Source organism: Crinia signifera, chromosome 19 (genome assembly GCF_055691185.1).
Source record: "Crinia signifera chromosome 19, ASM5569118v1, whole genome shotgun sequence".
In the NCBI taxonomy this organism is placed as follows: Eukaryota; Metazoa; Chordata; class Amphibia; order Anura; family Myobatrachidae; genus Crinia; species Crinia signifera.
In genome coordinates, this window is record NC_139226.1 from 109,250,668 (window position 1) to 109,278,015 (window position 27,348).

General features: G+C 45.0%; 1 protein-coding gene and 1 non-coding gene across 2 annotated transcripts in view; both read left to right on the forward strand.

Moving 5' to 3' along the window:
* Window positions 1–18,086, forward strand: part of SIK3 (SIK family kinase 3) — a 112,906-nt gene extending 94,820 nt beyond the window's left edge. The window contains exons 21-25 of the mRNA XM_083163164.1: window positions 5,754–6,529; window positions 9,999–10,165; window positions 10,319–10,451; window positions 11,921–12,072; window positions 13,060–18,086. Coding sequence (XP_083019290.1) covers window positions 5,754–6,529; window positions 9,999–10,165; window positions 10,319–10,451; window positions 11,921–12,066 — 1,222 coding nt within the window. The 3' untranslated portion in view covers window positions 12,067–12,072; window positions 13,060–18,086. The remainder of the gene's footprint in view (window positions 1–5,753; window positions 6,530–9,998; window positions 10,166–10,318; window positions 10,452–11,920; window positions 12,073–13,059) is intronic.
* On the forward strand, window positions 3,181–3,299 carry LOC146043737 (5S ribosomal RNA). The gene has a single exon (XR_014464728.1). It is a non-coding gene; the product is annotated as a 5S ribosomal RNA (ribosomal RNA).
* Window positions 18,087–27,348: the final 9,262 nt, after the last annotated feature.

The window sequence follows — 27,348 nt, forward strand, 5'->3', positions numbered from 1 at the left end:
GGGACCGGGACATCAGCGGTGACAACCGCTTTCAGGTAACGCGCTCCCCGCTGGGAGTGCGAATGCGCACGCAGTTATAGCGGCTGAGCAGCCCGGTGGGGGGGATCGCCGGGCTGCACTAGCAAGCGGCCAGAACGCCTCCTTTCACTAGGTGTGCACCCTGACCCGCTGGACCACCAGGGAGACTTTGAGTGTGGGCAGCGGCGTCGGTATGCGGGGCCGCCCGGCAAGCCCCGGATCCCCGCCATTTTACCGACGCCGCATGAGTCATGAAATCCCGGTGGCCATTTGCTAGTAGGGGGAAGGGAGCCTCTCCTCACACAGCCCCTCTCCCGGAGACAGGAGCTAGGATGTACCCACGGGGTTTCCAGCCCTGATCTCTTCCTGCCTGCCTGCTGCAAGTGTAAGAAGGACACAGAGAGCTCTCTGCCAGTCTGGAGTTCCATCTCTTCACTGCCGGGCCATATGGGCAAATCCCACCTGTACCTCTCCTACTGGAGCACAGGGTACAGTACTTTATGCTCCTGCCGGCCTATGTGCTTTGCGGAGCTCAGTGCCACTTTTATTATTATATGCATTGTGCTGTGTCTCATAACTGTGTTAACACCATCACTGCATGTCAGAAGTATAGGTGTTAGCTGTACCAGTTTAGCTGCCTCTTGTACAATCTTAGAGGACAGCGATAGTGACACAGGGACTCCTATATTGGTGTCCTGCACACATTGCAAGGCTGGCCCAAGTACCACCGGCCAGCCTGGGCATATGAGTATAGCCTGATGGCGCGGCTACCCTTTCAAAAAGGGACGCCATTGTAAGGACGGAGTCCATGGTACTTTCCCAGCTATCAGGCGGTTCTGGCGGTCATTTTAACATACTTGCCGCCATTGCACGCTGCTGGAGGCTCCTGACTGCTAATGCCAGGGCTGTGCTCAAGCTTGTCCTGATTAACTGCATATTGAATGCAGTAGCTCCCCCAGGTTCTGTGATCAGACAGTGGGGTTTAGAGCATAGTGGGACAGTTTTGGGCTGTATGTAAATTAGGTCATAGCACTCCTGTGTTATATACCATGGTGTTGTTGATGGCCTGTGGCAGCTCATCTCCTTATACTGTCTCTCTTATCCAGTGATTCTATCTCTGGTTACCTATACCTACTATTTCTCTCCCTGTGTGTGTGTGTAGTGTATATATTGTCAGGTGGAAAGTGTATAACTCAGTTTACATTGTCATCTGAGGCCTGAGGCCATATACCCTGTTGCCTTGCCTGATGTATTTTTCCTCCGTGACATAGAGATCGTTAGATTTCTGCAATAAGCCTCTAATTGTGCAATGTGTATCTGCTGGCTGACCAAATAAAAACCCCTTCTTGCTTTCTTCCAGAAAGATACTGTGTTCTCGGATTACAGTTTATGGGGGGACAGTTTGCTGCCAGCTAGGTCATACAGAGGACAGCAGGAAGTCTTATACCCTGCTATCAGGGTGACACAGAGGTCACTGCCTTACTCTAATGCACAGATACTGAGGGTAACATTGCACTGTCACATACAGAGGACAGCAGGAAGTCTTATACCCTGCTATCAGAGTGACACAGAGGTCACTCCATTAATCAAAGGCAAGGGCAGCAATGTCTAATGCAGGTAGCATGACTTGTATGTTACTAACTCATGAGTTAGCAAAGTTATCCATAGCAAGTCAATTAGAAATCACAGTGTGTGCAGCCATTACAGTTCTGGTCCAGACACTTGGTGTAAGACACCTCTGCTAACTTTTAAACCCTGTCGGAACATAGTCCAGGCCTGTTTTACCCTAATAGAGCAATAGCTCAATCAGCAACGCTCCCGTCTCTTAAGTAGACAAGGCGCACGGCTATAAGGATTCAGTCCCCACAATACAGGGGTTATTTCATGTTCTGACAGGGCACTATGGTAAACGTCACCAACGGTGGACTCTGAGATGTAATTTCTCCACAGGATAACCTTTGGTATTCCTGGTCATTGGAAGTTGGAACATTGCACTGTCACATACAGAGCTGGTTGTGGTGTGTACGCACAATACAATCCAGTGTGGGATCTGACTATGTAGTCGGATTTACATTAGGATCACATGCATCTAACATGCAGATCGCACATTTGAGATAATTTGACTTAGTATGCCTCCAGGCCTCTAGTAGCCTTGCACCCCAGCGGGGTAGCATTTTTGGGAGATGCAGCTGTGGAGGTGCAGTACGAACTGTGTAATGGTTAACATTACTACCTCACGGCACTGATGTCAATCTATATTCATACCACACTGGATATGCCCAATCTCATTTGAGATCACATGGGAACACCAGCTGTTGTAGATAACATGGGTTCCATTCAAACAACGCCATTACCCTAACTGGGTGGAGTTTATGTATATTCTCCACGTAATTGCGTGGGATTACTCCGGGTGCTCCCGTTTTCTCCCACAAACAATTCGGTTTGTCATTTCTTATGGTTCTCCTTTAAGTTATGTTAGCGGAGTAACACTGGCTGTAGCTTTTATAATTAAAAGCTAATATGGCCTTGACTATGCATCCCTTCAGGGACGCAATCTCACTTTGGTAGAAGTTTTACTGGTTGCCAATGTTGACGGCCTTGTTCATTTCAGCGCCACCATATGCTATATACCAATATGTTGCCTCTTAATCTGTACGACCTATTGTATAGGGGTACATGAATGCATATGTTTATGTTTGTAGGCATTTGTGTATGTACATGTGTATGTATATATATATATGTGTATACATGTACATACACAATATATATATATATATATATATATATATATGTATGTATGTGTATATAGCGGTGCTAGGTCAGCATTCTCGCTTCTTACATTCAAACAGCGGTTCGATATAGTTTCCTGTTTGTTTGTTTTCTAATGTATCTACATACACATACATTATAACCAAAACTGATCCTTTTGGTAAATCCGTGTTTTATACACGCAACAGTACATCTTAAGACATAGACTGGATAATGCTATTATGGAAAAGATGCTTCTGTCTTGAAACCTAAGTGAAAAAGACAGTCCTGTGGGATTTCTGCAAGGTAGAACCTTGGTTTCTAGGTCACCCTGTGCAGGTCCAGTCGGGTGATGCAAAAAAGGGTGGTTTGTTATCAACCACTAGGGTGACACTCTGAGTGGGCCGGCTATGAGCCTACGGCCACACCACCCTGAACACGCCTGATCTCGTCTGATCTTGGAAGCCAAGCAGGGTCAGGCCTGGTTAGTACTTGGATGGGAGACCATCTGGGAATACCAGGTGCTGTAGACTTAGGCCTCCCGCTTCTTCCAATGGGAGCGCAAGATCCCGGCCTTGTTGGCAAACCTATACCAACAGATGGACCCTCCCTTCGGAGGTGTTCCTGTGGTTGGTAGGCCATTGGGGTGGACCAATGGTGGTTTGATGGCTTTGCGTCACATTTACCAGGTCACCCTGTATGTGTCCAGGTCTCGAGACCCTGCAGGTTACAGAGTCCACGCTCTGTTATGTCAGTCCAGTGGCTATTCGTGCGGAGGTAGGCTTTTCACCATTTTTGCTCCTCCTCAAAGTAATTTGTACATTAAAAGTGGAGGTGGGGGCACCTTAATCCAGGAGAATCTGGTTCTCGGATCTGTGAACCCTGTTAGGGGTCTCTCTTATCTGTCTGCCTCTGGGGCCAGAACTGCTCACAGGGCTGTTAAGACAACCTAATTAAAAGCCACGGGATTGAATTCAATCCCAGAATTTACCGTTTGTCTAGGGTTTTGTCCTTTCGGTAGAAGTAGTGGGGGCTGGCCTCCGCCTGTTTCTTTAAAGCAACAGGGCTCAGCTCTCTCCTTTGTATTCCACAGCCTATGAGCTCTGTGGTATGATCTCCGCTCATTCTTGCAGGGGGTCCTGCAGATCCAACCTCTGGTTGTTACAAACATGGTGGTTTGATAAAATCTTTCTCTGATTCTTTGGGCACTTTAGGGCTCTTTACAGGCTAACTGGGACAACGGTTTTCCTGTTGACCGTTGCTGCTGGGTGTCTGCCCGGTAGGCTCTGTTAGGTCAATCGCCTTTCATAGTCTTTCATTCTCATAGAACGGATTCTTTGAAACGTTACTTTACACTTCACAAGGTGGTTCCTGAATTTCAAGTCATCCAGGAGATAGTGATACCTGCCCTTTGTAGGCCGGCGGTCTCTCCTGGGCAGCAATCAACTGGAGATGGTCTGTGCTTTGCACGACTATGTACATCACGCTGTAATACTTTGGCCATCTGACTCTCTCTTTATCCACTAGAGAATTCATAAGAGGGGCTGGTCTGCTACCATGCAGACTATTGCCAGCCGATATCTGCGGTCGTTTATCAAGCAGGATTCCTTGTTCACCTCACTCTCCGTTCTTGCAGGGGTACGGGCTCATTCCACTACATCTGTGGGTGTGTTTCGGGCTTTTACAGGTGGTGCAACGGCAGAGCAACTTGGCAAGGCGGCAACTTGGTCGTCTGCCAACGATTTCTTACGCTTTTTTGCGTTTGTTATGTTTGCCTCTCAGAACTCGGCATTCGTCCAGAATATACTGGCCGCGGCACAGGCGCGTCCCCACCCTTAGGTGGCTGCTTTAGGACATCCCAATGTAATCCCTCTGGCCCCTGACGTCTGCCGCAGAAGAAACTGAGATTTATGTCTTACCTGTTAAATCTCTTTCTTCGAGGACGTCAGGGGCCACAGGGATCCCTCCCTGCCGCGCCTGCTTCATAGTATTGAAGTTCATAGTTCCTCCGTTGAGTGAACTTAGTTAAAAGTTCCTTTGTTGAGGTACTTATACATGTCACAGTTATGGTTCCTCTGTTGAGCAACCACACACACATATATTTGTTGAATGTGTTACTGTATGGGTTTCTCTTCCTTCTATCTTGTCTCCTGCCTGGCTTTGGAAAAAACTGAAAGTAAGCTAGCCTAGGAGGCGGGGTAGAGGAGGGAGGAGCCAGGGCTGTCTCTGGGCAGTCCAGAAGTTTTATCCTTTCTGGTGCTGGAAAGGTCGTGACCTCACTCTCTACCCAATGTAATCCCTGTGGCCCCTGACGTCCTCGAAGAAAGAGATTTAACAGGTAAGACATAAATCTCAGTTTCGGCCATCTCCGGCCCAGATAAAAGTCGTGCCCATGGAATGATTTTTCGCCCGAACGACCGAATGCAAATTTGTATGCCGGTGAGGTCATTGGGGGGGGTTCCGTGCTCCCTCGGTGTCTGGAGTTTACCCGCTCGCTAAGCAGTGAAAGAACGCTGCTAAGCGAGCAGGTCTGAATCAGACCCACAGTGCACAATTGGACTGAATGCACGATGATAGCGCAGGAATAGACAGTGTTGTGTTACTAATGGATTATCCAGATGAATTTGCAGGAGGGATGAATTGAGGAACATGGGATGCGCAGAGGGTTCAGTGCTTCAAACTAGTTTGAGTCCAGATTCATATTGAGTGTAGTACTGGAGAGAACAGGGTGGGTTTTACCGATAGTGGGGCAGATGTATTAAGCCTGTAGAAGAGATAAAGTGGAGATAACGTGAAAGGAGATAAAGTACCAGCCAATGAACGGTGTTTGAAAATGACAGTTGGGAGGTGATTGGCTGGTGCTTTATGTCCTTTCACTTTATCTCCACCTTATCTCTTCTCCATGCTTAATACATCTGCCCCAATGTAACCGTTTCAGCGGTCAGTACTACCGATTGTAGTCATGTGACTCTTATCATATCTTTCAGCGTGAATATGGGGCGCTTCTCCCCCTCCACAAACTATGACCAGTCCCACCTCCACCCTCACGTGTTTACTGATCAGACACGGCCTCCCCCTACAGGATACACTACCCAAGGAAGTGCAGGATACAACCCGCCTGGTGCCACTGGTTATCCTCAAGCTCTGAAAGTTCCACAAATAGAGCAGTACCCTCCGTTTTCTGCGACTCAACAGAATTACCCCACATCTGTGCTGCAGCAGGCCTTGCTCTCGCCCACACCCAGTACGTACACCAGGCATCACCAGCAATTGCCGCACATGCTTCAGGGGCTGCTCTCCCCGCGTCACTCTCTGACCGGCCACGCGGATTCACGCTTACCCCCCGCTGACTTCATGCAGCTTATTAAACAGCACCAGCAACAGCAGCAGGAACTCAATGAACTTTTCAACCAGCACCTGAGTCAAGGAGATGCAGGTAACCTTTCCTACCAGAGTCCCTCTGAACCCTACCACCATCTCCTCCAGATTCGAGCGCAAGAATGTATGCATCAAGCAACACCTGCACCCCCACCACCCAGATATCACCCATCTATGCTGCAATCAGAGAGCATGGAGGAGGACTCTTCTGGTGGAGGACACAGAATGGGTGAGGGAGATACTGTCAGAGGTTTGAGCAAACCCCAGCAGGAGACTGGACATGGGGACACAGAATCTCTTCTAGAGACAATGAGGGAGCAAGATTTGGGTACGCAGCAGTATCAGCCGCAGACCTCGTATAGCAGGACCAAGCCTACCAGCAGAGGTGAGTTTACAACAATTTTTACTGTGAACATTCTCCCAAAACACTTGGGACCTTATGTAGGCGCCTACGAGTAAAGGTCGGGTGAGTCTGAGCAGACAGATCTTCCTGAATCACTCTTGTTCCACCATACGGTAACCGTTAGCACACGGGACTCGAATGTTTGTATGTGTAGACTTAACATCGGACGTTTGCTTGCTTCACGGCCTCTGCATCCACCTCCTGAGTCAGAGCCAGAACATCTGTGAAGCGAAGTATGGGGAAACGCTTACAGATAGCCCTGCTATTATCTTAATGGATTTTATCAGTTTGCCTCTTGAACTGTCATCATGAAGCCTTATACCTAGAAACCCATCAAAACACTTTAACCCCTACACTTCCTGTCTGCCAACATTGCACTCCAGGTCTGAACCAGCTTCCCCCTGATGCGGCACAATGTCTGCTCTCTGTCTGCGTGGTTACACAGGGGGAAGTAACGGACGAGGGTGTTTATTTGACTTGGGTGGTGTTTCTGTTTGCTTTGGGGTTTAGTTGTATGTACTGTGGACCGCGCTGGTCAGGTTAATCAGTAGGACTTTGTCTCCTCTGTAATCTGACCGTGACTCAAGGGTTTTTTTTGCAAGTTTTTGTGATGAAATCGTGTTTGTGGAGTGTTTTTAATGTAGAGACTCCAGAAGTTTTACTAAATGTTTTTCTTTGTTCATAGTATTTAAGAAGGCGCATAAAAAAAAATATCTGCACTCTGTATGTAAATGCATGCACTCGGTGATACAGGTTGGCTTGTAAAGAGCCGATTCCGGTACGAAGGCTGATGGTGCGGCTCTGCGCATGCGAATATGCGGATATACGCATGTGCACGGCCGCTTTGCGAATGCCTTTGGCGACTTTCACGCTGAGGCATTCGTGCAGGAGGGAGGCTGGAAGGAGGAACACATGGGGATGCCCAGCGTTTCTTGTGTACGCCCCCAAAAAAGCTGGGCCCCCTCATGTGAACACAGGTATGCTGACATCACAGGACGTCAGTGCCCGCTACCTTTTCAGCCATCTCTGACCCAGATAAAATTTAGATGAAACAGATTTTTAGGTACTCTTTACCTAGAACGGCGCCCACGATTTTGATCGTAGGCATCGCAAGGTAAAAAATCGCGTCAGTCGCATCGCATGCGACCAAAAAATCGCATGCGATGCGACCGAAGCGATTACCGTGATTTTACATAGGGAACAATATTAAATGGCCCACAGACCACAAATAGCCACCCTGAAGTGTGAAATGGGCCCCCCAATTGTTAACGCCACCCCACGATCAACGTCAACCCGAAGCGTGGCGAGCGGCGGCGGTACGCGTCCTCCGACCTTTTCATACCCCCACTATCCACGTCAGCGTGGAGTTGAGAATACAAAGTGTGGCGAGCCACCGAGCCCGAAGCGTGGCGAGCGGACGCGCATACCTGTGAAGCCCGCGAGGGGACGCGGATACCTGTGAAGGTATCCGCGGGGCTCGCCACGCTTCGGGCTCGCTGCGCTCGCCACACTTTCTATTCTCAATTCCACGCCGACGTGGATAGTGGGGGTATGAAAAGGTCGGAGGACGCGTACCGCCGCCCCTCGCGGGCTCACCACGCTTCGGGTTGACGTTGATTGTGGGGTGGCGTTAACAATGGGGGGGGGGGGGCATTTCACACTTCAGAGTGGCTATTTGGGGTCTCTGGGCCATTTAACATTGTTCCCTATGTGAAATCGGGTCAATTGGGCCATTTAACATTGTTTCCTATGTAAAATCGCGGTAATCGCGTCGGTCACATCGCATGCAATTTTTTGGTCGCATGCGATGCGACCGACGCAATTTACATTTTAACATGCATTTCTTTGTAAAATCGCGGGCATCACATCGGTCGCATCGCATGCCATTATAATGGCATGCGATGTACATGCGATGCCAGCGATGGGTGCGGTTCTAGGTAAAGTGCCGATTTTTATATGCGAGCGGGCAAAAAAAAATCATTCGCTGGTCAGTGACCGTCGCCCATGCGGCTACATGCGAATGGATGTTTCAGCGTACACATCCATTTGCATGCCGAGGCAAATATTCGCACGCCGGTTTCGGTCGGGCATTCCCTCTGCCATGCTTTGTATAGGAAATGCATGTTATGGAAGCGATCACCAGAGGATGGAGAAGCCTTTTAAATAGTTTAAGGTTACAAAACCTAGAAAATATATTGCTTAGTAAGAGCTTCTATTACTGCACACAACACTTACCCATCTGTTCTAGCATTTAAGCCTCTGACGGGGGAATCCCTTTTCCCATTACAGCGCACCTGTGAGGTAGGGGCAAATATTAGGCAGCGAGTGAATAGTCGGTTCTTGAAGTAGATGTTTTTGATGCAGAAAGTTAGGATTTGTAAGGATCTGAGCATTCTGACCAGGGACAAATTGCAATGACTAGATGATTGGGTCACAGCAGATCTTGTTGGGTGCTTCCTGTATGGCATGGTAGGTAACTGGTAGGGTTGTGGGCACCAAAGGCTCATTGATGGCCATGGTGAGTGAGGGCTAGCCTGTGTGGTCCTATCCCACAGAGGAACCAATGTAGCACATGATAGAAAGGTGTCAGAACACACTGTGCCTAGCTGCTTTCCTGCGGTGAAGGTGCCAACATTGGGCACATGAGTGCCAGAACTAGACCACGGAGCAATGGTTGAAGGTGGCCCGGTCTGAGGACTTACATTTTATCTTATATATGTGCCATTAACCTGGGAAAGGGATGGCACCAGAATACACTGTGCAAGGTAGTTGGCAGTGCGATGCTCTGGGCAGTATTCCACTGGGGTCCTGTCATTCATGTAGATGTTACTTTCACGCATACCGTTTACCTGCCAGGTGATAGTTTCCGCACACAGGCACATGCGCAGAGTTCCTCCCCAGGGGGTTGGGACAGTTAATACGTAACTCTAACTGTACCTTTAATCTTGTTTTACTGTCTGTGTGTGTCTATCTATCCCCAGGGGTCAGCACGTACCCCTAACAGTGCACGATTTCCAAGTCACCCTACAGGTGCACTCATTACTCACTGACACATTTAATAGAAAAATCACAGGTGGAGATAATTATTTTACCTGTGATTGTGTGGAGACCTGAAAAACGTGACCTGTTGGGGGTACTTGAGGACCGAGATTAAGAACCACTGCTCTATACCATCCTGTGCTCTATACCTATTGACCCTATACAGTCATTCTGTGCTCTATGCCTCCTGACCCCTTGAGCGGTTTGTGTAGCTACCTATATAAATGTTTATATGGAAGGTTTAAATATAATGTTATGTAACCTATTTTTATTTTATAACACACTGTTCAAGGAAACAACAGAAACTGGGTTAAGATGGCAAATGAATCCTATGTTTTTCTGGGAGTACTACCGGCGTGATATATGTACTACAGCCAACACAATATGCTAATTTTTTTCTTTATTTTCATAGAGCCAAGACCTTCGGTGAACTGCATGGATAGGGTTTCCCCTCCTAATGTCATGGAAGTTCCAGACCACAATGGTGTCCCATACCCTCCCAGGACGTCCCCGAGTGAGCATGCCCGCACCCGGATGCTGCAGCGGCACCACACCATCCAAACCAGTGATGACGCCTTTGTACGTAGGTCTTGTGGCTGGATTCTCTACGCAATGTTTAGATCTATACAAGTAGGAGCTTTGGTTGTCCCCTTAGGATTAGGGAAATCTCTGGGCCCACAGGATGCCTGTAGTTCATACTGCCTGTACACTGACTGCTGCCGTTCCTTCCAGGTGCAGCTGGACAACCTGGCTGGTATGAGCCTAATGGCCGGTAAAGCTCTGAGCTCCGCTCGCATGTCCGACGCCGTTCTGAGCAACTCGTCACTCATGGGGAGTCAGCAGCTCCAGGACGGGGAGAGTGAAGGTGATTTGTGTTCTCAAGGCTCCACCTGTCTTCTCTAACCTTACATGGTTTCCTCGCGCTTATTGTGCCTTGATGCATGTTTCATTCTTGTGTTTACACTCCACCTATGCACTAATTGCTCTTTGTTCACGACAACTTTTGTTTCCTAATTTTTGCTGGCAGCAGCCGTTGTTTTTGCACTCCTGCTATATACCGCTTGCTTCAGCAGTGTCCCCACCATTAGATGCCTGCTACGTGCTTGCAATGTCAACAGCTAATGGTGTACAAAACCCCCCGGAGCGAGTTCGCAGTGCAGCCAGACCTATGAGCTCATTCTAAGTGGCTGTCCTCCTGTTTCACTTTGATCCAATCGGGGAGGCACTGGGCTATGAAAACGTTACAGGAGAAGTATCCGTGACCACCGCCTTACTGTAACAGGGAGAATACTCTCCCTTGGGCTGCATCTTGGCTTCAAGAATGGCCATTCCTGAGGGTGCAGCACACATCACAGAGGGTATGTGACATTGGGTCGACCACTAAAGCTCTACGTGCCTTAGGTTGACACAGGAAATAGGTCAACATGCTTAAGGTTGACATGGATGGAAGGTCGACACACTACTCTCCCTCCACTCCATTGTAGGGCATGAAATTCCGCATGTTGGCTGAAAAAAGAAGTGAAAAACCCGGTGTCAACCTTCCATCCATGTCGATCTTAAGCATGTCAACCTATTTTATATGTCGACCTAAGCCATGTTGCCATTTAGTGGTCCATCCAATGTACGTTGACCTATAATGTGTCCACCCAATGACCATATACCCATCACAGACTATGTAACCAAACCGAACCTTCACAAATAATCAGATCCGAATGTACAGGTTTGCCCCAATGTAAACACTCTTTAATCCCGACTGATATATCGTCCGTATTCCCAGCTGTCTGAATAGTTTCTGTCAGTTGGAAACTCCTGATCGGTGAAAGCAGCCGCAGGTTCCATAATCCAGTGGCCGTTTTCACCAATGCAGATTCCACTTTTAACAAAGGATTGAATACTGACGGATAGTATTTCCGGCTGGTGGAAATATTGGCCTAGATCAAATACCCCCTAGATACCACTGGTTGCAGAGGGGCGAAGCCGCTCCTAAAGTTATACTAGTTTAGGTACAGTCCCCTCAACAATCTCCCTCGGTTCCTTACATGGTTTGCCGGCGATACTAAACTCCCCCTCCCAGTGATGCCCCTGGGCTCCCATCTGAACTTTTCCCTGCCGCTCCCCCCGTCCACCCCTTTGTGATGTCCATGCCCATCAACTGTGTTTTCTAATTTTTGGCTTCTTCTGGTCTCGGACTGGTGAGTTCTCTTTCTATGCCTCTTGCTTGTCTCCCTGTTCTTCCCTTATATTGCATCTCCACATGCTACAGTCCTGCCGTCTGCTTCCTGTTCTGCTGCTGTTATTACTGCCATATTAGCATTTGCTTTCTCTTTTGTACAGATTGTGAGAGGACTCCTGAAGAGACAGATCTATCTGTGATAGATGACAATGGGCAGCACCTCACCAACTCTTGCTATCCCGCTACCATGCTGCTGGGGTACAAACACACTGATCTGAACTTCAGCATGGAGCAGGCAGGAGTGTGAACCGAGGTATGGAGCCTTACACGTAAGGGATGTTTAGTCTTGTATGGGCTGTATGTTAAACCTGGTACGCTGCAAAAAGGACCTGTGCACTGCCTGCCTTAACGGGCGCTCCGCTTGTCTGTTTTTATTATGTTTGTCAAACATTGGGGTAGATTTATTTAGCCTGGTGAGGTGATAAAGTGGATGGTGATAACGCACCAACCAGTCAGCTGCTGTCAATCCCAGCCTGTGACATGAAAGTCAGGAGCTGATTGGTAAGTGATGAAGTACCAGCCCCTTTATCACTTCATGAGACTTAATAAATGTGCCCCAATATTTTGGTTTGGTGGACTGCTGAGATCTTCTACCTCGTTCACATCGCAAATGACCGGTCGCAGCCAGGATTTGGACATGGGTCCATCCCTGGAGAAACCCATAATTTGCGCGGTTTGCTTAGCAGAGTTGCTGATGTCATCTGGGTGACAAAGTGGCGGCGGGTAATGGTGGCAGCACTGAGTTGATACTGCCTCCTCCATAGAAGTGAACGGGATCCAGCTTATTGCCAGGTCGCTGACGCCATCCAGGAGGCGGGGCGGAGCGACGGCCCGTCAGACGGGGGAGGAGGCAGCACTGAGTTGATTCTACTGCCTCCTCCATAGAAGTGAACAGGACCCGGGTCGCTCAACCTGGGTTACCTGTTCACGCTGCCCAGCAACCCAGGTCCTACTTGGGCTAACACTTCTTTTTATCCCTGGTTGGATTGCTGGGTTACTGGACCTGGGATATTTGACATGGCCATTTCACTCCTCACGTCAACCTGGTATAGACCCGGGTTATTTTTGCGGTGTGAAAGGGGTATAATTGTGAGATGTTGACCCTTTCAGCACTTTGAATCAGAGCAGGCAGTACACAGGTTCTCTTTGCAGCGTACCAGGTTTGACGTACTAGGTGTAGCATAGCTGTAGCGATCGGACTACCGATATACTTACACAAGATCATCTTATTCTTTTGCAGGTTTCATTCAAGAAACAGAGGGTCCCATCTTTTGAACACCAACAGTATCTGCAGCTTTAGCGCCAAATTTCATCTGTATTCCTTCCCCAAACTGACTCTCCATGCCCCACCTCATCACAGACACTGATTCTGGAAACGCCCATTCATTTTTAATTTTACCATTTAATTGTTTTAACCCATACTCCGTTCTGGAGTTCGGGCCTTCATGACGAAGGGCAGGAATTTGTAGTGGGGAGACTACACCCCACTGTTACTCAAAGAGAAGTCTGTGAACTTGCCGCAGTTGCAGGTTGTGGCAGGGAAAAAAAGGAGGAGGGATTTTGTTCAAAGGCGCTGTGAGGAGGGGTAGCATCGTGGGGTGGGGAAATATGTGGCGACTGAAATGTAGACACACCAGCAAAGAATCCTATATAGAAGTCTGGCACCTATTGTGGCAGGAGAGACTACAGCCTCACAGTAGGAGGGGCTAGCGCCCAAGCAGGGACACAGGATCACAGGCACCTGTGGACGACCGAGACTGGTGTCCTAGGGTGGGCTGGCAGGAGTGGTTAGTGCCTGGGGTGAAGTGTTATATGAGATTGGCATGCGACAGCTGATGTCCCACAATCTACAGTACATTGGCATTTTTTTCTGTTCATGTTTAAAGAGTTGATTACGGTCCAACGGACAGTGGTCATGAATGTAACCTATGACCTCTACCAAGCTCCAGTTTTTATGAATTGCACTATTTTATTTTACTAGTATAGCTTAGGACATGTAGTTCCGAGTGTCCTTAAGTTGTAAAAAGCCAAAGAAAATACAAACCTTCGAACCCCCCCCTCCTCATTGTGAAGGGTAAATGGGACTGGATATATGTGCCATTTTAATATATATAAATATATATTTTAGTTATTTTTTTCTTTCTTTTGCTGTATTATAATATAGAAGGTGTTAGGTGGACAGCAAAAAGTTCCTCCAGAATAGAATATTTTATACTTTATAGAGCATATTTCTTGGTCAGTTTCCAGGAGACTCACCAAGATTCCAAGACAAGATTCTGATCTTCAGAACCATGCCTTATACCTGGAGATGAGACCTGCCGCAGCATACTGTAGGATGGTTATTGGAGGTACAGTATAGGGAGTGCAGGAAGATCATTGTTACACGTACGATGCCGGAGACAGCCTTCTACAGGGGTGCCTACATCACACTACATAAATGCATGGAGGCAGTATGTGTAATACACAGGCGGGGCACAGTGACCATTATGGTATGACCATAACAAAACTGTCCCCTGTAATGACAAGTTTCCATTTCCATGCCGAGATGTGCCATACCAGTGGTCTGCACTTTAGCTAGTGTAGCGAGGTTATATAAAATATTATATATACATATGTAATGGAAGGAATTGTGCCTGTATAGTTAGCTGGGTAGAGATTTTAGGATAACCTTACACCCTGGGTTCCAACTCCTCCTGCCCACCCACCATCAGACACAGATCTCGCAGCAGCGCCCAAGAGGCCCTTTGGAGATTAGGCCTGGTGCAATATGCTACTTATTTTACATATGATTATTTTTATTATTATTATTTTAGTGTTTTTTGTTTTTTTTTGTCTGTCATTCATCATGATCAGAATTAACCCTGTGTGTGCCAGGAGTGCATCATCTCCAGTTGGCAGTGAGAGGGTTTGTGAGATCCTAAAGTGTTCCATGTAACGTATGTGTGGGGACTGTGTATATAAGTGTGTGTATATAAAATGCCTGTGTGTATGGATGTATATATATAGGGAGGGTGTGTGTGTGTGTGTGTATATAAAGACCGTTGTTCCTAGAGATCGTAACTGTCACCTATAGCCATATAACGTCAACCCTATTTAGCAATTTGCTTCTGTATGTCTTCTCGTATGAGAGAACCTATAATTACAAGCAGTCGGGGTCTGTTACAGGACTTTTTTTTTCTTTTTAGGGAGGGTCTGTGCATATTTGTATTTTTATCAAATGTATGGAACTTGGAGAAGTGCTATCTATCCCACGTTATGTGCAGGGTGGTAATGCTCCAGCCAATCAGCGCCTAATTGTCAATTTACATATTGCAGCTGATTGGCTGGAGCATTATCACCTTGCACATAGAGTGTTCTTTATGGGGATAGATACCACTTCTCCAAGCCTCATACATTTACCACCATAGTCTTGTGTGATAAAGCACAGCAATGGCCCATTGCTTGCAGAGGGGAGGGGAAGGGGGGGGATACAAGAGGCGCAGCCATAAAACCAGTTCAAATTTTATTAAATACAAACCAGACCTTGTCCCGCACTATAACCTTGCACATTCTCTATCTCTGCTTATTCATCATACGCACAAAGGTTTCTCATCCCCTTTATTTCTTTGCTGCCACTTTCATATCCTAGCACTTTGCTCTTTTATACAAGCCATGGTATATCAAGCTGACAGCTTTTTTTTTTTGCCGGACCTAGTCATTTTCCCATCTTGTGTTGCTGCTATATTTCCACCACTCACACTACTCATTCCTGTCCGCATAAGCTGTTCTCTTCCTAGCCGGGGAAACAGAAGTGAGTTTTGCAATACTGCCTTTTCTGTCTCCTATCAGAGAGACCTGGGCAGCTGGCCCCAGGGTTGTAGAATGTTGCATCCAGCACATTTTATGCTTACTGAAATGTGTAGATCTGAGTCATAGGAAGCCGTTTTCTGCAGAGCAGCTTGTGTAGGTGGGGGAGGGGGGGGGGGGTAGCAACGTGTCTTTATATACACCAGTATGCATGATGTCCCTGCACTATTCACCAGTTCATTTCAAATGTGGCCCAAAGAGCCTATCTTTTTTCTTATAAACACAAATATCAAAGTATGTATATATAAATATATATATATATATATATATATATATATATATATATCGAGATATATATATATATATACATACATATATATATCTATTTATCTATATATAGATATATATATAGATATTTCATGAGAAAAGAGCGAATATTAATCAACACCTCTGACATAAAATGTTTTTTTCTTCCCGTTTTTGTTTTTATAGTTCATTTTACTTGTCTCCCTAAATGTTGTTATATAATTGTTGTTATTATTGATAATAAAAAAACAAAAAAAACAAACCCAAATACAGTTTGTGTTTCAAGAGGGCAGAATATACGGGTCTGCATGTGGGTCCCCCACTCATTGTTCATCTTCTTGTTTGTTGTACATCTTTTTTTGCTTCTTTGTCTCTACTTATTGATTTGCATTTCTTTATTGTGTTTTTGGTTCTTTTCCCAGGCAGAGAGCAAAAACTTCCTTGCACCTCCTAAAAGCGCCATTTTTTTTTAAGGTTTGGGATGGGCCTGTTTAAGTTGTCCGTAGGTGAAGTATTGTTGAACGCGTTACTGCGCGGTGGAGAGTAGTGCCATAACGTACAGATGCGATCATTCCATTATATTCACGCACTTCTTTATCGCCCGCTAAGCCAGAATCTGCTAACCTCCTGTACAGAAATTTCGATACATCCCGAAAGAGTTGGACGAATCAGATTTTGCCGTAAGTAGCGGTTATTGCCGGCAAGTAGTAGCCACTGACAATCGGTGATTGCGGCTGGCGTTCTTCTGGCTACATCAGAAAGGCTGGCGGAAGGTTTGTTCCCACGTTGGACACAACTTTGACTTGTACAAGTAAAAAGAGACTCCTTGTATTTATTTATATATATTTTTGTTTTTCAAATATTGCCGTGCCTACTCATTAAGTATACATTTTGCCTGGTCCTAAGCTTTTGTAAAATGGGGTTCAGGCATTCAACAATCATAGTTTGGCATGTGCACGGAACCTTTTTATTTTTTTGCTTCCCCAGTAGTGTTGCTGGGCGTAGCCGTAAATGATGGGGTGAACACTTGTTAGGATTTTGTTTCAGTGTGTTGAGGCACTCAGGAGTTGTGTTACCTTGGGGTCACTGCAGCCCTGGTTACGCGTCCTCTTTGCCTTACCGCTACATTACAGCAGCCTTTGAAATTATTATTGGGTATTTTCTTAGCGTTATGGTAGATGTTTTGTATCCTTTGATTTGCATGCTTTTTGGTTTAAATGCAACTTTTCTTTTCAATTCCTTTCCCTGTGATAACAGATGTTTTTGTTTTTTTCTGATTCCTGCCCGCTATTTGCTTTTAATCGACGATTGCAAGCATTTTCCAAATATTAACGTTTCTATAAACACTCCTCAGATGACTTGTTCACATGTTAAAACCATCTCCGGAAAATCAACTCTTGTACCTCGCCCAGCGTAAAAGTTCCGCTGCCTGTGCGGTTTATGACGTCATGGAAAGTCATGTGATCACCAAGTAACCGTTAGTGTGACCCAGTATTAACATGCTTGAGTTTGAGTTTATTGTTAATCCTACCAGAAGTAACTACACCGTGGCAACATTATTCAACAGCGTAACACTAGTGGGTAGGTTTCCTAAGGAGCAGGTTGTGAAAGCAGACTATCAGCAGCTTCGACCTATAGTTTGAAAAATGCATCAGGAGTAAGTGTTAAACCAGGGCTTGCTCATCTATTGCTGGTTTAAAACCATTTGTCTTTTTGACAGTACCCTCCTTAGTAAATCTACCTGTCGGAGTAGGAATAAATATGAGCGCTTACCGGTTACGTGGTGTATAATCATAGATGGAGGAAGGGAATGTTTAGAATATAAAAGAAAAGAATCAGAAATATTTAAAAAGTAAATTGGAAATAAATATATATATATATATATTATAACAAAATATGTATACATAAAGAAATAATTATGAAAATAAAAAATATTCAATATAATGGAAAATAAAAATCGGTACTTGTTTCCTAGCACGCCCACAATCGCATTGATCTTGTGCCCTTAATAGTGGTATGCGATGGCCCCCGACGCGATGGACCCGATTTACCATTGAAATGCATTGAAAAGTTAAAAAATCGCGTCGGTCGCGTCGCATGCGGCTAAATAAGCATTAAATGGTCCCGACGCGATGCCCCCGATTTCCCATAGGGAACAATGTTAAATGGCTCAATTTACCCAAATCAACAGGGAACAATGTTAAATGGTCCAGAAACCCCCCAAAACACCCCTGAACAGTGAAATGGCCCCCCAAAATTAGTTAACGCCACCCCACGATCAACGTGAACCCGAAGCGTGGCGAGCGGCGGCGGTACGCGTCCTCCAACCTTTTCATACCCCCACTAGCCATGTCGGCGTGGAGTTTAGAATAGAATAGTGTGGTGAGCGCAGCGAGCCACCGAGCCCGAAGGGTGGCGAGCGCACGCGGATACCTTCACAGGTAAACGCGTCCCCTCGCGGGCTTCACAGGTGTCCGCGTCGCCACGGACACCTGTGAAGCCCGCGAGGGGACGCGTATAACTGTGAAGGTATCCGCGTCCCCTCGCGGGGCTCGCCACGCTTCGGGCTCGGTGGCTCGCTGCGCTCGCCACACTATTCTATTCTCAACTCCACGCCGACGTGGATAGTGGGGGTATGAAAAGGTCGGAGGACACGTACCGCCGCCCCTCGCGCGCTCGCCACGCTTCGGGTTCACGTTGATCGTGGGGTGGCGTTAACTAATTTTGGGGGGCCATTTCACTGTTCTGGGGTGTTTTTGGGGGTTTCTGGACCATTTAACATTGTTCCCTGTTCATTTGGGTAAATTGAGGCATTTAACATTGTTCCCTATGGGAAATCGGGGGCATCGCGTCGGGACCATCGCATGCGATTTTTTAGCACGCATGCGATGGGACCGAGAAGATTTTTTACCTGCGATGCCCCCGATTAGAATCGGTGTGGCCGTGCTAGGAAACAAGTACCTAAAAAATCAAATATTTATATGAACAACTGTATGGAGAAAATGTTATATGTGCGAGTCCTTTTGTGAAAGAAAGCCAGACTGATGGACATATTCAAAGCGGCCGGCGAGGTGGTTAAATGGTGAGGATCACCGAAAACAAGTGATCCTTGCTGTTTAAAACACCCCACCCCCCCTGCCGTTCGCTCACCCTATTCTATGTTCCGGGGGAATCCTCTCTGAGGACAGCGAAGATTCCCCCAAACAGTGAGGCTCGCAGCTAATGCAGGGAGCCCGCTGCATTTTGCCGCAAGCCTTGCTGTTTTAGCAGCAGCACACGCCGTTTCCCCTTTGCTATAAAAACCTAGCGAGGCGGAAACCGCGTGTGCAGGGGGTCAGTTGAATACTGACCCTGCGAGCAGTGAGTACTGTTCGGTGTCAGAGCTTGTGAACATCATTGATTACACCCCTGACATTCGGCTTTCTTGAAGTTGCTTCACGGGGATCAACACTTTTCCTGCGTTAAACACACTTTTTTAAAGATTTTATTTTAATATATATTTCTGATTTCTTTATATCCTAAACATTCACTTCCTACATTTACCATTATATACCACCTAACCTGTAAGCGCCCATATTTATTCCGGGTGCCGGACGGGGGTCCCGACAGTCGAGATCCCGACTGTCAAAACACAGACAGCCGGGTTACTGACGGCCGTCGGCTATTTTCCCTCGTGGGGATCCACGACCCCCATAGAGGGAGAATAGAATAGGTGGCTCGCGTAGCGAGCCCGCAAGGGGCTTTGTTGCGCTCACCATGCTGTCTGGGTCCGACCAGTCGGGAGCCCAATGTCGGGCTAATGACTGTTGGGATCCCGACGATTGGACCCCTGTACCACACCCATTTATTCCTACAACCGTTTCTGTTACAGGCATATGCTGGCCCAATCCTAATGTACAGTGCTGGGCTATCTAAAGGAATAACCTATCCTCTCTCGAATTACTTATGAACGGCTAATTAAATCTTGGCTTGCACACAATATAATAGATATTACATGCTTTATGGCTTTATGAAAGCTAAACTTCTGAATTGATTCTGCAGCCAGAGGCTTACCATTCTCCAGTACAACCCCATCAATAGCTTCTGTTTGGGTGAATCGGCTAATTTCCACAGTGGTCCATTAAACAGGATAAATAAACAGGGTGTTTATCACCTAGCTGTTATCTTCATTTGTCAAGAACGCATGATCCCTTGTGTCATTTTATTGCCTCCTTGTGTGTGTACACTTCACTGCAGATGGCTTTTGGCAGAGGTCATAAAAACGGCAGCTGGAACTTAAATTTGCTTAAAAATTCAGATTAAAAGAAGATTAGCCATCATTAAATCTACTCATTTATCACTTGATAAAACAACATAGGTGCATATATGTTTATCTAATCAACGACACAGACTTGTAAAGAACTAAACATCTCAAACGTTCCATTACAGGGTAACAATAATTCTCAGTACAGGTCACTGATCTGATGCAGCAATTCACAGTCAATTTCTGGGTACACACACACACACACACACACACACACACACACGACTGTCCTACAGATTTGAGTTAGAATTGGTGATATTGGGTTTTCTGTTTGTGTGTGTGTGTGTGTGTATGTAGATATATATATAGATATAGAGAGAGATATATATATAATATATTGCATAATATTTATGCAGTGTTTACAATACTAATTAACAATTTAAGTCCTCACTTTGCTTCACCCAAATAGCAGCTTACTAATACCCCTTTCACAATGCACCTCAAACCCATGTTATTGCCAGGTTGGTGATGTGTCGACCCGGGCGAAGGTGCGGTGGTGTAACATGACCCAATTCCACTCTGGGTAGAAGAAGTGTTAGACCCGGGTCATCCTCTGTTTGATGAGTGACCCATGTTTAATGGTACATGTATTTTTACCGTCGTTGCTCATAAAAAATAATATAATAATTTTGAAAATTTTTATATATATATATATATATATATATATATATATATATAATAAGTACAATATCTCTAGAATTTGCGCTGAATATGTGTGGTTGCTATTAACACTAAGCCTCCTACTAGAGAGACCAACCAATCCAAAGCCACAAACAATAGTGTTAACAAGCGCCCAAATGATAATAGTCTTTCCCCTAATTTATACAACCATGATCAACCAAGTTTTTATCAGAAATAAAACATTTATTAAAACAATGATATAAAACAAGCATATTGTTGAATTTTGGAACAGTAGTATTCTCCAATATGTATCATAACAAGTACCCAACGCGTTTCGTCTCTTTACGAGACTTCATCAGGGGTGCAGTACTTTTTATGAATCTACAAGAGTAGAACAGGATTGTAAGTATACATCAAATCATATACACTGGAAGACATTTACAATAATTCATTTAACATATGACTGTAAAAAATAAATTAATACATAATACAAAAAAGAAAAATGGTGGAGGGAGAGAGAGGAGAAGACAAATGGATCCGGGATACAGCAATATCGCAGTTATTTGACAATCGATGATTTAACTGTTTTTAAGAAGTTGACAAATTATCCACAGATGATTTCTCATGTACTGCACCTTTAAAGATTCTGTAGGAATCTATGCTTGCACATTGGACACAGAGGAGTACACTTCTATTTGGCAAACCAGTGCTTGCTTTTGGACATCGAATTGTACATTGAGTTCTATCTTTGAGGATCAAACTAAATATACACCTATTGGAGGACTTAATTGTGATCCCTATCCCATCATTTGGATCCCTCTATAGAGTATATGATGAACATTATCGGTCACATTTAATTCCAGAATTTAATCGAACTGATATTTTGTGATGCTACTAATGAAGGTGGGGAGGAATACCCATTGATAAAGATTTTTGGGAAAAAAAAACATATTACAGTGAAATAACAATCAGTGGAAAATTACTGTGCTAAATAAAAGTACACAATAGAACATCAGTACTGGTTCACAAAAAAGATTGGCAAAGATTCATATAACGCACCCCTGATGAAGTCTCGTGTGGAGACGAATCGCACAGGCCTTGTGTACATCAAATGTATAAGAAAAATTTTCTGACAAGAAAAGTGTATGAAATTTGTTTTTATGCTTACATTTTAAATGTTTTATATTTGGAAATCTTGTCTATGGATATAAGAATTTGAAGAATTGGGAAAGACTATAGTAAATACTATTGCAATATAGGGCGCTGTATAACACTTTAGTGGTGATATATATATATATATATATATATATTGTATGTATGAATGTATGTCTATGGTCCGGCACTCCAATTTACAGCTGTTACTTTCTCCGGTGCCCTCACAGAAACAATCGGTACATGGGCAAAGGTGCGGCACACGGAAAATGATTCCACTTACAACAAGATAATCTTGCAACATTTCAGTTTATAACTGTATTCAAGCAACCAAATCACATACAATACAAACATTTAAATACCTGTATCCTTGCCGCTCTCACCAGGGGGGAACTGAAACGTTGCAAGATTATCTTGTTGTAAGTGGAATAATTTTCCGAGTGCCGCACTATTGCCTATATATATATATATATATATATATATATATATATATATTATGTGTTAACCATCACCCTCACAGCCTAATCCTCCCTCCCCACAGATTAAACCCCCCTAACACTAACCCTCCCAGAGTCGGCAGTCTCATTAATGTTGGCATTCCTGCTGTTGGCATTTTGTCCCATGGTATAGTCACCACATTCCGTCTTACACTGTGCGACTTCACTTTTCCCAGTTTTGTGATCACCTGTACCAAAGTACTGGACAATGTGCAGCCCACAGTTTTGCAGTACAAGTCAGGGGTGATTCACAATGAATTTGAGTTCTAGGTATTGTCGTACTGATTGCCACATCCACAACACAAGAGGTGTTGGTAAAGTCGGACAAATGATTCACCATTGCTGGCACGTTGATCATTAATATACCATGTCTTGTAAGGACGTTTTCACAAGTGTCTGCAGCTTATCACAATCTAAATGACCCTATTTTTTGCTGTAAAAAAAACAAAAAACACTGTACAAAGCTTTTGCCTCAAGCATCTGAGATCATTGTAAGCTTCTGTCAACAAAGCCCCATGGCAATTTAAACTTCTAACAAACGAACTTGTAAATGATACTGGGAATTTTTGGTCAGTCATGTCTTTGCATCCAATACACAGGAATCCGCTGATTGTAACAAAACCGCGCTCTATCTGACTTATGTCCAAAGTAATTATTTAGATTTTGCTTTCTGGTTGATATTTTTTTTATTAACCTATTTATGTTGGACTAGAAAGAAAAATATAAAAGATGTAGTAATATGGCTGTTTCAGTGAGATCTATATATATATATATTTTGTTTTCTTTTTGTTTATTTTGAGATGTCAGAAAATGATTTTTGAAAGTGAATTCCTGGAAATAAACTTGTGATATGCAGATGAATCCGTTATTGATTTTGTGACTTTGTTCTTATTGGTTACAGTGAATCTTTCATCACCCAATGAAAATGATGTACCGTTAGGGATGCATTTGTGCGTTCTACTACTACAAAACTTAAAAAACAAATGATGCACTATCAAGACTTTAAACCGAATCCTTTCCAAGCTATGATGGCCTGAAATCTGGAACCAATGGGCATCACCAAATGCTGGGTTTTCTTTGTTATTCTTTTCCAGGCCTTTATGGCAAAGATTTTTGTTTGCTCATGGGTATTTCTGCCTTTAGTATGGTCTTCAGTAAGCAAAATTCAGGCTCAATCCGGTTGATAAGAGGTGCTTTGAACTCCATGTTGGCTTTCATGATATGATTTGGACCATTGTCCATTGTGAAGCACCATCCAATTAACTTTGCAGAATTCTACTGAATTTAAGGAGACCTATTCATATCATCTCATCAGTAAACACTGCCATTGGAAGCCATGCATGCCCAGACCATCACAGTCTACACCATATTCTACGGAAGATGTGGTTACATTCTTTTTTCTTTCCACCATTCTGGTACAGGTTGATCTTCGTTTCAGCTGTCCAAAGAATGCGGTTCTAGGACTAGGCTGGCTTTCTTATACCTCTGTATTTACCTTTCTCTTTATTCTATTTTTAACAAGGATCCTGTGACCATCCACCACTGTTGTCTTCTGTGATTGTCCATACATTATTTGTGTTGCTGAGTTTTCTAGAAGTAGTTTTTTCTGTTTTCAGAAACTATTTATTTAGATACACCTAATGTCCAAAAGTTTTCCAGGTTGCAGTGCAACACGGCATCTAAGCAAATGCGCAATCCAAGAACATACCATCTTACAGTACGAGACAAGGTAGGACAAGTACAGGATATATAAACATTGCTGAATCAGGGGACCTGACACACACAGGTAAGCATCAGTGACCGAAATAGAGGGGTAGGTGTTCTATGGAGTAGAAGAAAGTCTATGTAAGAAAAAAGGAGGAGGGCCCTGCTCTGAGAGCTGACATTCTGCAGGGGAGGGGCAAACAGACAGGGGTGACACAGATTGGGTAGACAGTGAGTATGCAACAGAGGGTTAGGATGAGAGACGTCTGGGTTTGATGTAGACATGGATCTTGAAAGCCTGATGGAAGTTTTGTACAGCGGTGGAGAGTCTGATCTATGAATGCACCTAGTATCTCTGTAAAGGAAGATCTGTTGTGTCCAGTATATGGTGGTTCTGTGTGTACTAAGACACTAACCATCATCCACACAGTGCTCTGTCTACATCAGATGACCTACCTACTGTCCACATTGGTGGCTACTTCGATTAGTCCGCCCCATTTCATGAACCTTTTTTCAGTTACTAAGATGTTATATTGGCCAGTAACAAAGTAACATAGATACAATGATTCTGCCAAATACACATCATAAAGGAGAAAAATGCACAGATCTTTGTAAGAATCTCAAATCATCATTACAATAGTCTGTGTGAGTTTCCAAAAGAATACTAATCAATACAAATAATACTGGCTGTACTGCTTCATCAATGCCTAATTTTATTCATTAGCCAATTATTCGGATAGTGTTAGCTTGTACCACATTTTACAATTGGAGGTAAAGAGGGTAATAATTATTGGGTACTCTTTACCTAGCACGGCGCCCACGATGTCCATCGCGGTCATCGGGGGTAAAAAATCGCGGGCATCGCATGCACTAAAAAATCGGGTGCGACGCGATGCCCGCGATTTCCCATAGGGATCAATGTTAAAAGTGTGATTGGACGCGATTTTACTGTTCAATGCCTCAATGCCCGCGATTTTTCCATAGGAAACAATGTTAAATGGGCCACAGAGCCCTAATAGTCCCCCTGAAGTCTGAAATGGCCCCCACAATTGTTAACGCCACCCCACGATCAACGTGAACCCGAAGCGCGGCGGTACGCGTCCTCCGACCTTTTCATACCCCCACTATCCACGTCGGTGTGGAGTTGAGAATAGAATAGTGTGGCGAGCGGACGCGGATACCTGTAAAGCCCGCGAAGGGACGCGTTTACCTGTGAAGGTATCCGCGTCCCCTCGCTGCGCTCGCCACGCTTCGGGCTCGGTGGCTCGCTGCGCTCGCCACACTATTCTATTCTCAACTCCACGCCGACGTGGATAGTGGGGGTATGAAAAGGTCGGAGGACGCGCACCGCCGCCCCTCGCGGGCTCGCTGCGCTCGCCACGCTTCGGGTTCACGTTAATCGTGGGGTGGCGTTAACAATTGTGGGGGCCATTTCAGACTTAAGGGGGACTATTTGGGCTCTGTGGCCCATTTAACATTGTTTCCTATGGAAAAATCGCAGGCATTGAACAGTAAAATCGCGTCCAATCACACTTTTAACATTGTTCCCTATGGGAAATCGTGGGCATTGTGTCGCACCCGTTTTTTTAGTGCATTAGATGGCCGCGACCATCGAATGATTTCTAATGTGCAGAGTGGTGAAGTGCAGAGTGGTGAAGTATCAGCCAATCCGCTCTTATCTCTCATTTTTCAAACCCAGCCTATAATGTTGATTGGCTGGCCATTTATTACTCGTGATCATGCTCCACTTTCACTTCTCTTGTTAACGTTTAATACACCGGTCCCATTGACACAGAGAATGGGTCATGCGGTGACTGGTGATGTACGTTGCCTTCATTCAGGAAGACCTTACCTGCAAATGTAACTGCTGGCGACCTCATGGATGAATCTCCTGTACGATGGCAGTTAGGAACTGATTGGTACTTTATCTCCTTCCCAAGGCTTAGTACACATGGCCTTTTTCCTAAATAGAAAATGCTAAAACCTTCTTTAGCGGCAAAAGAACATACATTATTTCGACGACTAAAGGCTGACGAAGCTTAGGTCAGCACTTGGAATAGGTGAATGTGTAGACTGAGTATCTGCACTCAAAATCCTGTCTGGGCAGAGGGCGCTGCTCAGCTGAGTCGTCCGCACTCCAGTTAAATTAAAAGAAGTGGTGGTAGCCAAGCACTCACCCTCTATTATGTTGTGTAGGCTATCAAAGTGACAGCCAAAGCTATGTGGTGATCTCCTGGGTGTGTGCAGTCTAATGCCTTTTAAATAAAGACCGAAAAATACTGAGATAGTCTGCAGTGTTTAATTCACCATGGAAGTGCTATATGTATAGATCATCTGCAGTACAGTGGCCCTTATTCAGATCTGATCGCTGTACAAATTTGTTCTCGATATGGGCAAAACCATGTGCCCTGCAGGTGGGGCAGATGTAACATGTATAAAGAGAGTTAGATTTGTGTGAGTTATTTTGTTTCTGTGCAGGGTAAATACTGGCTGCATTATTTTTACACTGCATTTAGATTTCAGTTTCAACACACTCCACCCAAATTTAACTCTCTCTGCACATGTTACATCTGCCCCACCTGCAGTGCACACGGTTTTGCCCATTTTGATAACAAATGTGTACTGCGATCAGATCTGAATAAGGTCCTGTTTGTGGTGCAGGATCTCTATGATAAAAAACTATGCCAATGCTGAGATATTTTGCAGTGTTTTATTCGCTATAGTTATGAATATAAATGTTCATGAACTGTGGAAGGGGCTGGAGTAGGTATGGGGCAATGGGGGGGGGGGGTTCGGGGCATGGGTGAAAAGTCTCGGGGAACAGTCCAGGCTGGAGATGCAAGATGTGCCGTGGGAGGCTGACGTCCCATCCTACCCGTGGTACATGTTTACCTGACTTCTGCGGTCCCTCGTCAGTGTCACTCGGTAATGGCAAGCGTCTCTGGGTTTCAGCAAGGACTCAAAACAAGCGCTACTGCGAGATCTCTGCGGCTACAGCATCCACTCTACTTCTTGTGCAGGTAGAAACTTAGATCTTGCGTGCAAATATTTTCAGGATCCTTGACAAAGGCCAGAAGGCTGAAACACGTAGGAGCACTACATACATCCTGAAAATATTTGCACGCAAGATCTAAGTCTCCTCCTGCACAAGGAGTAGAGC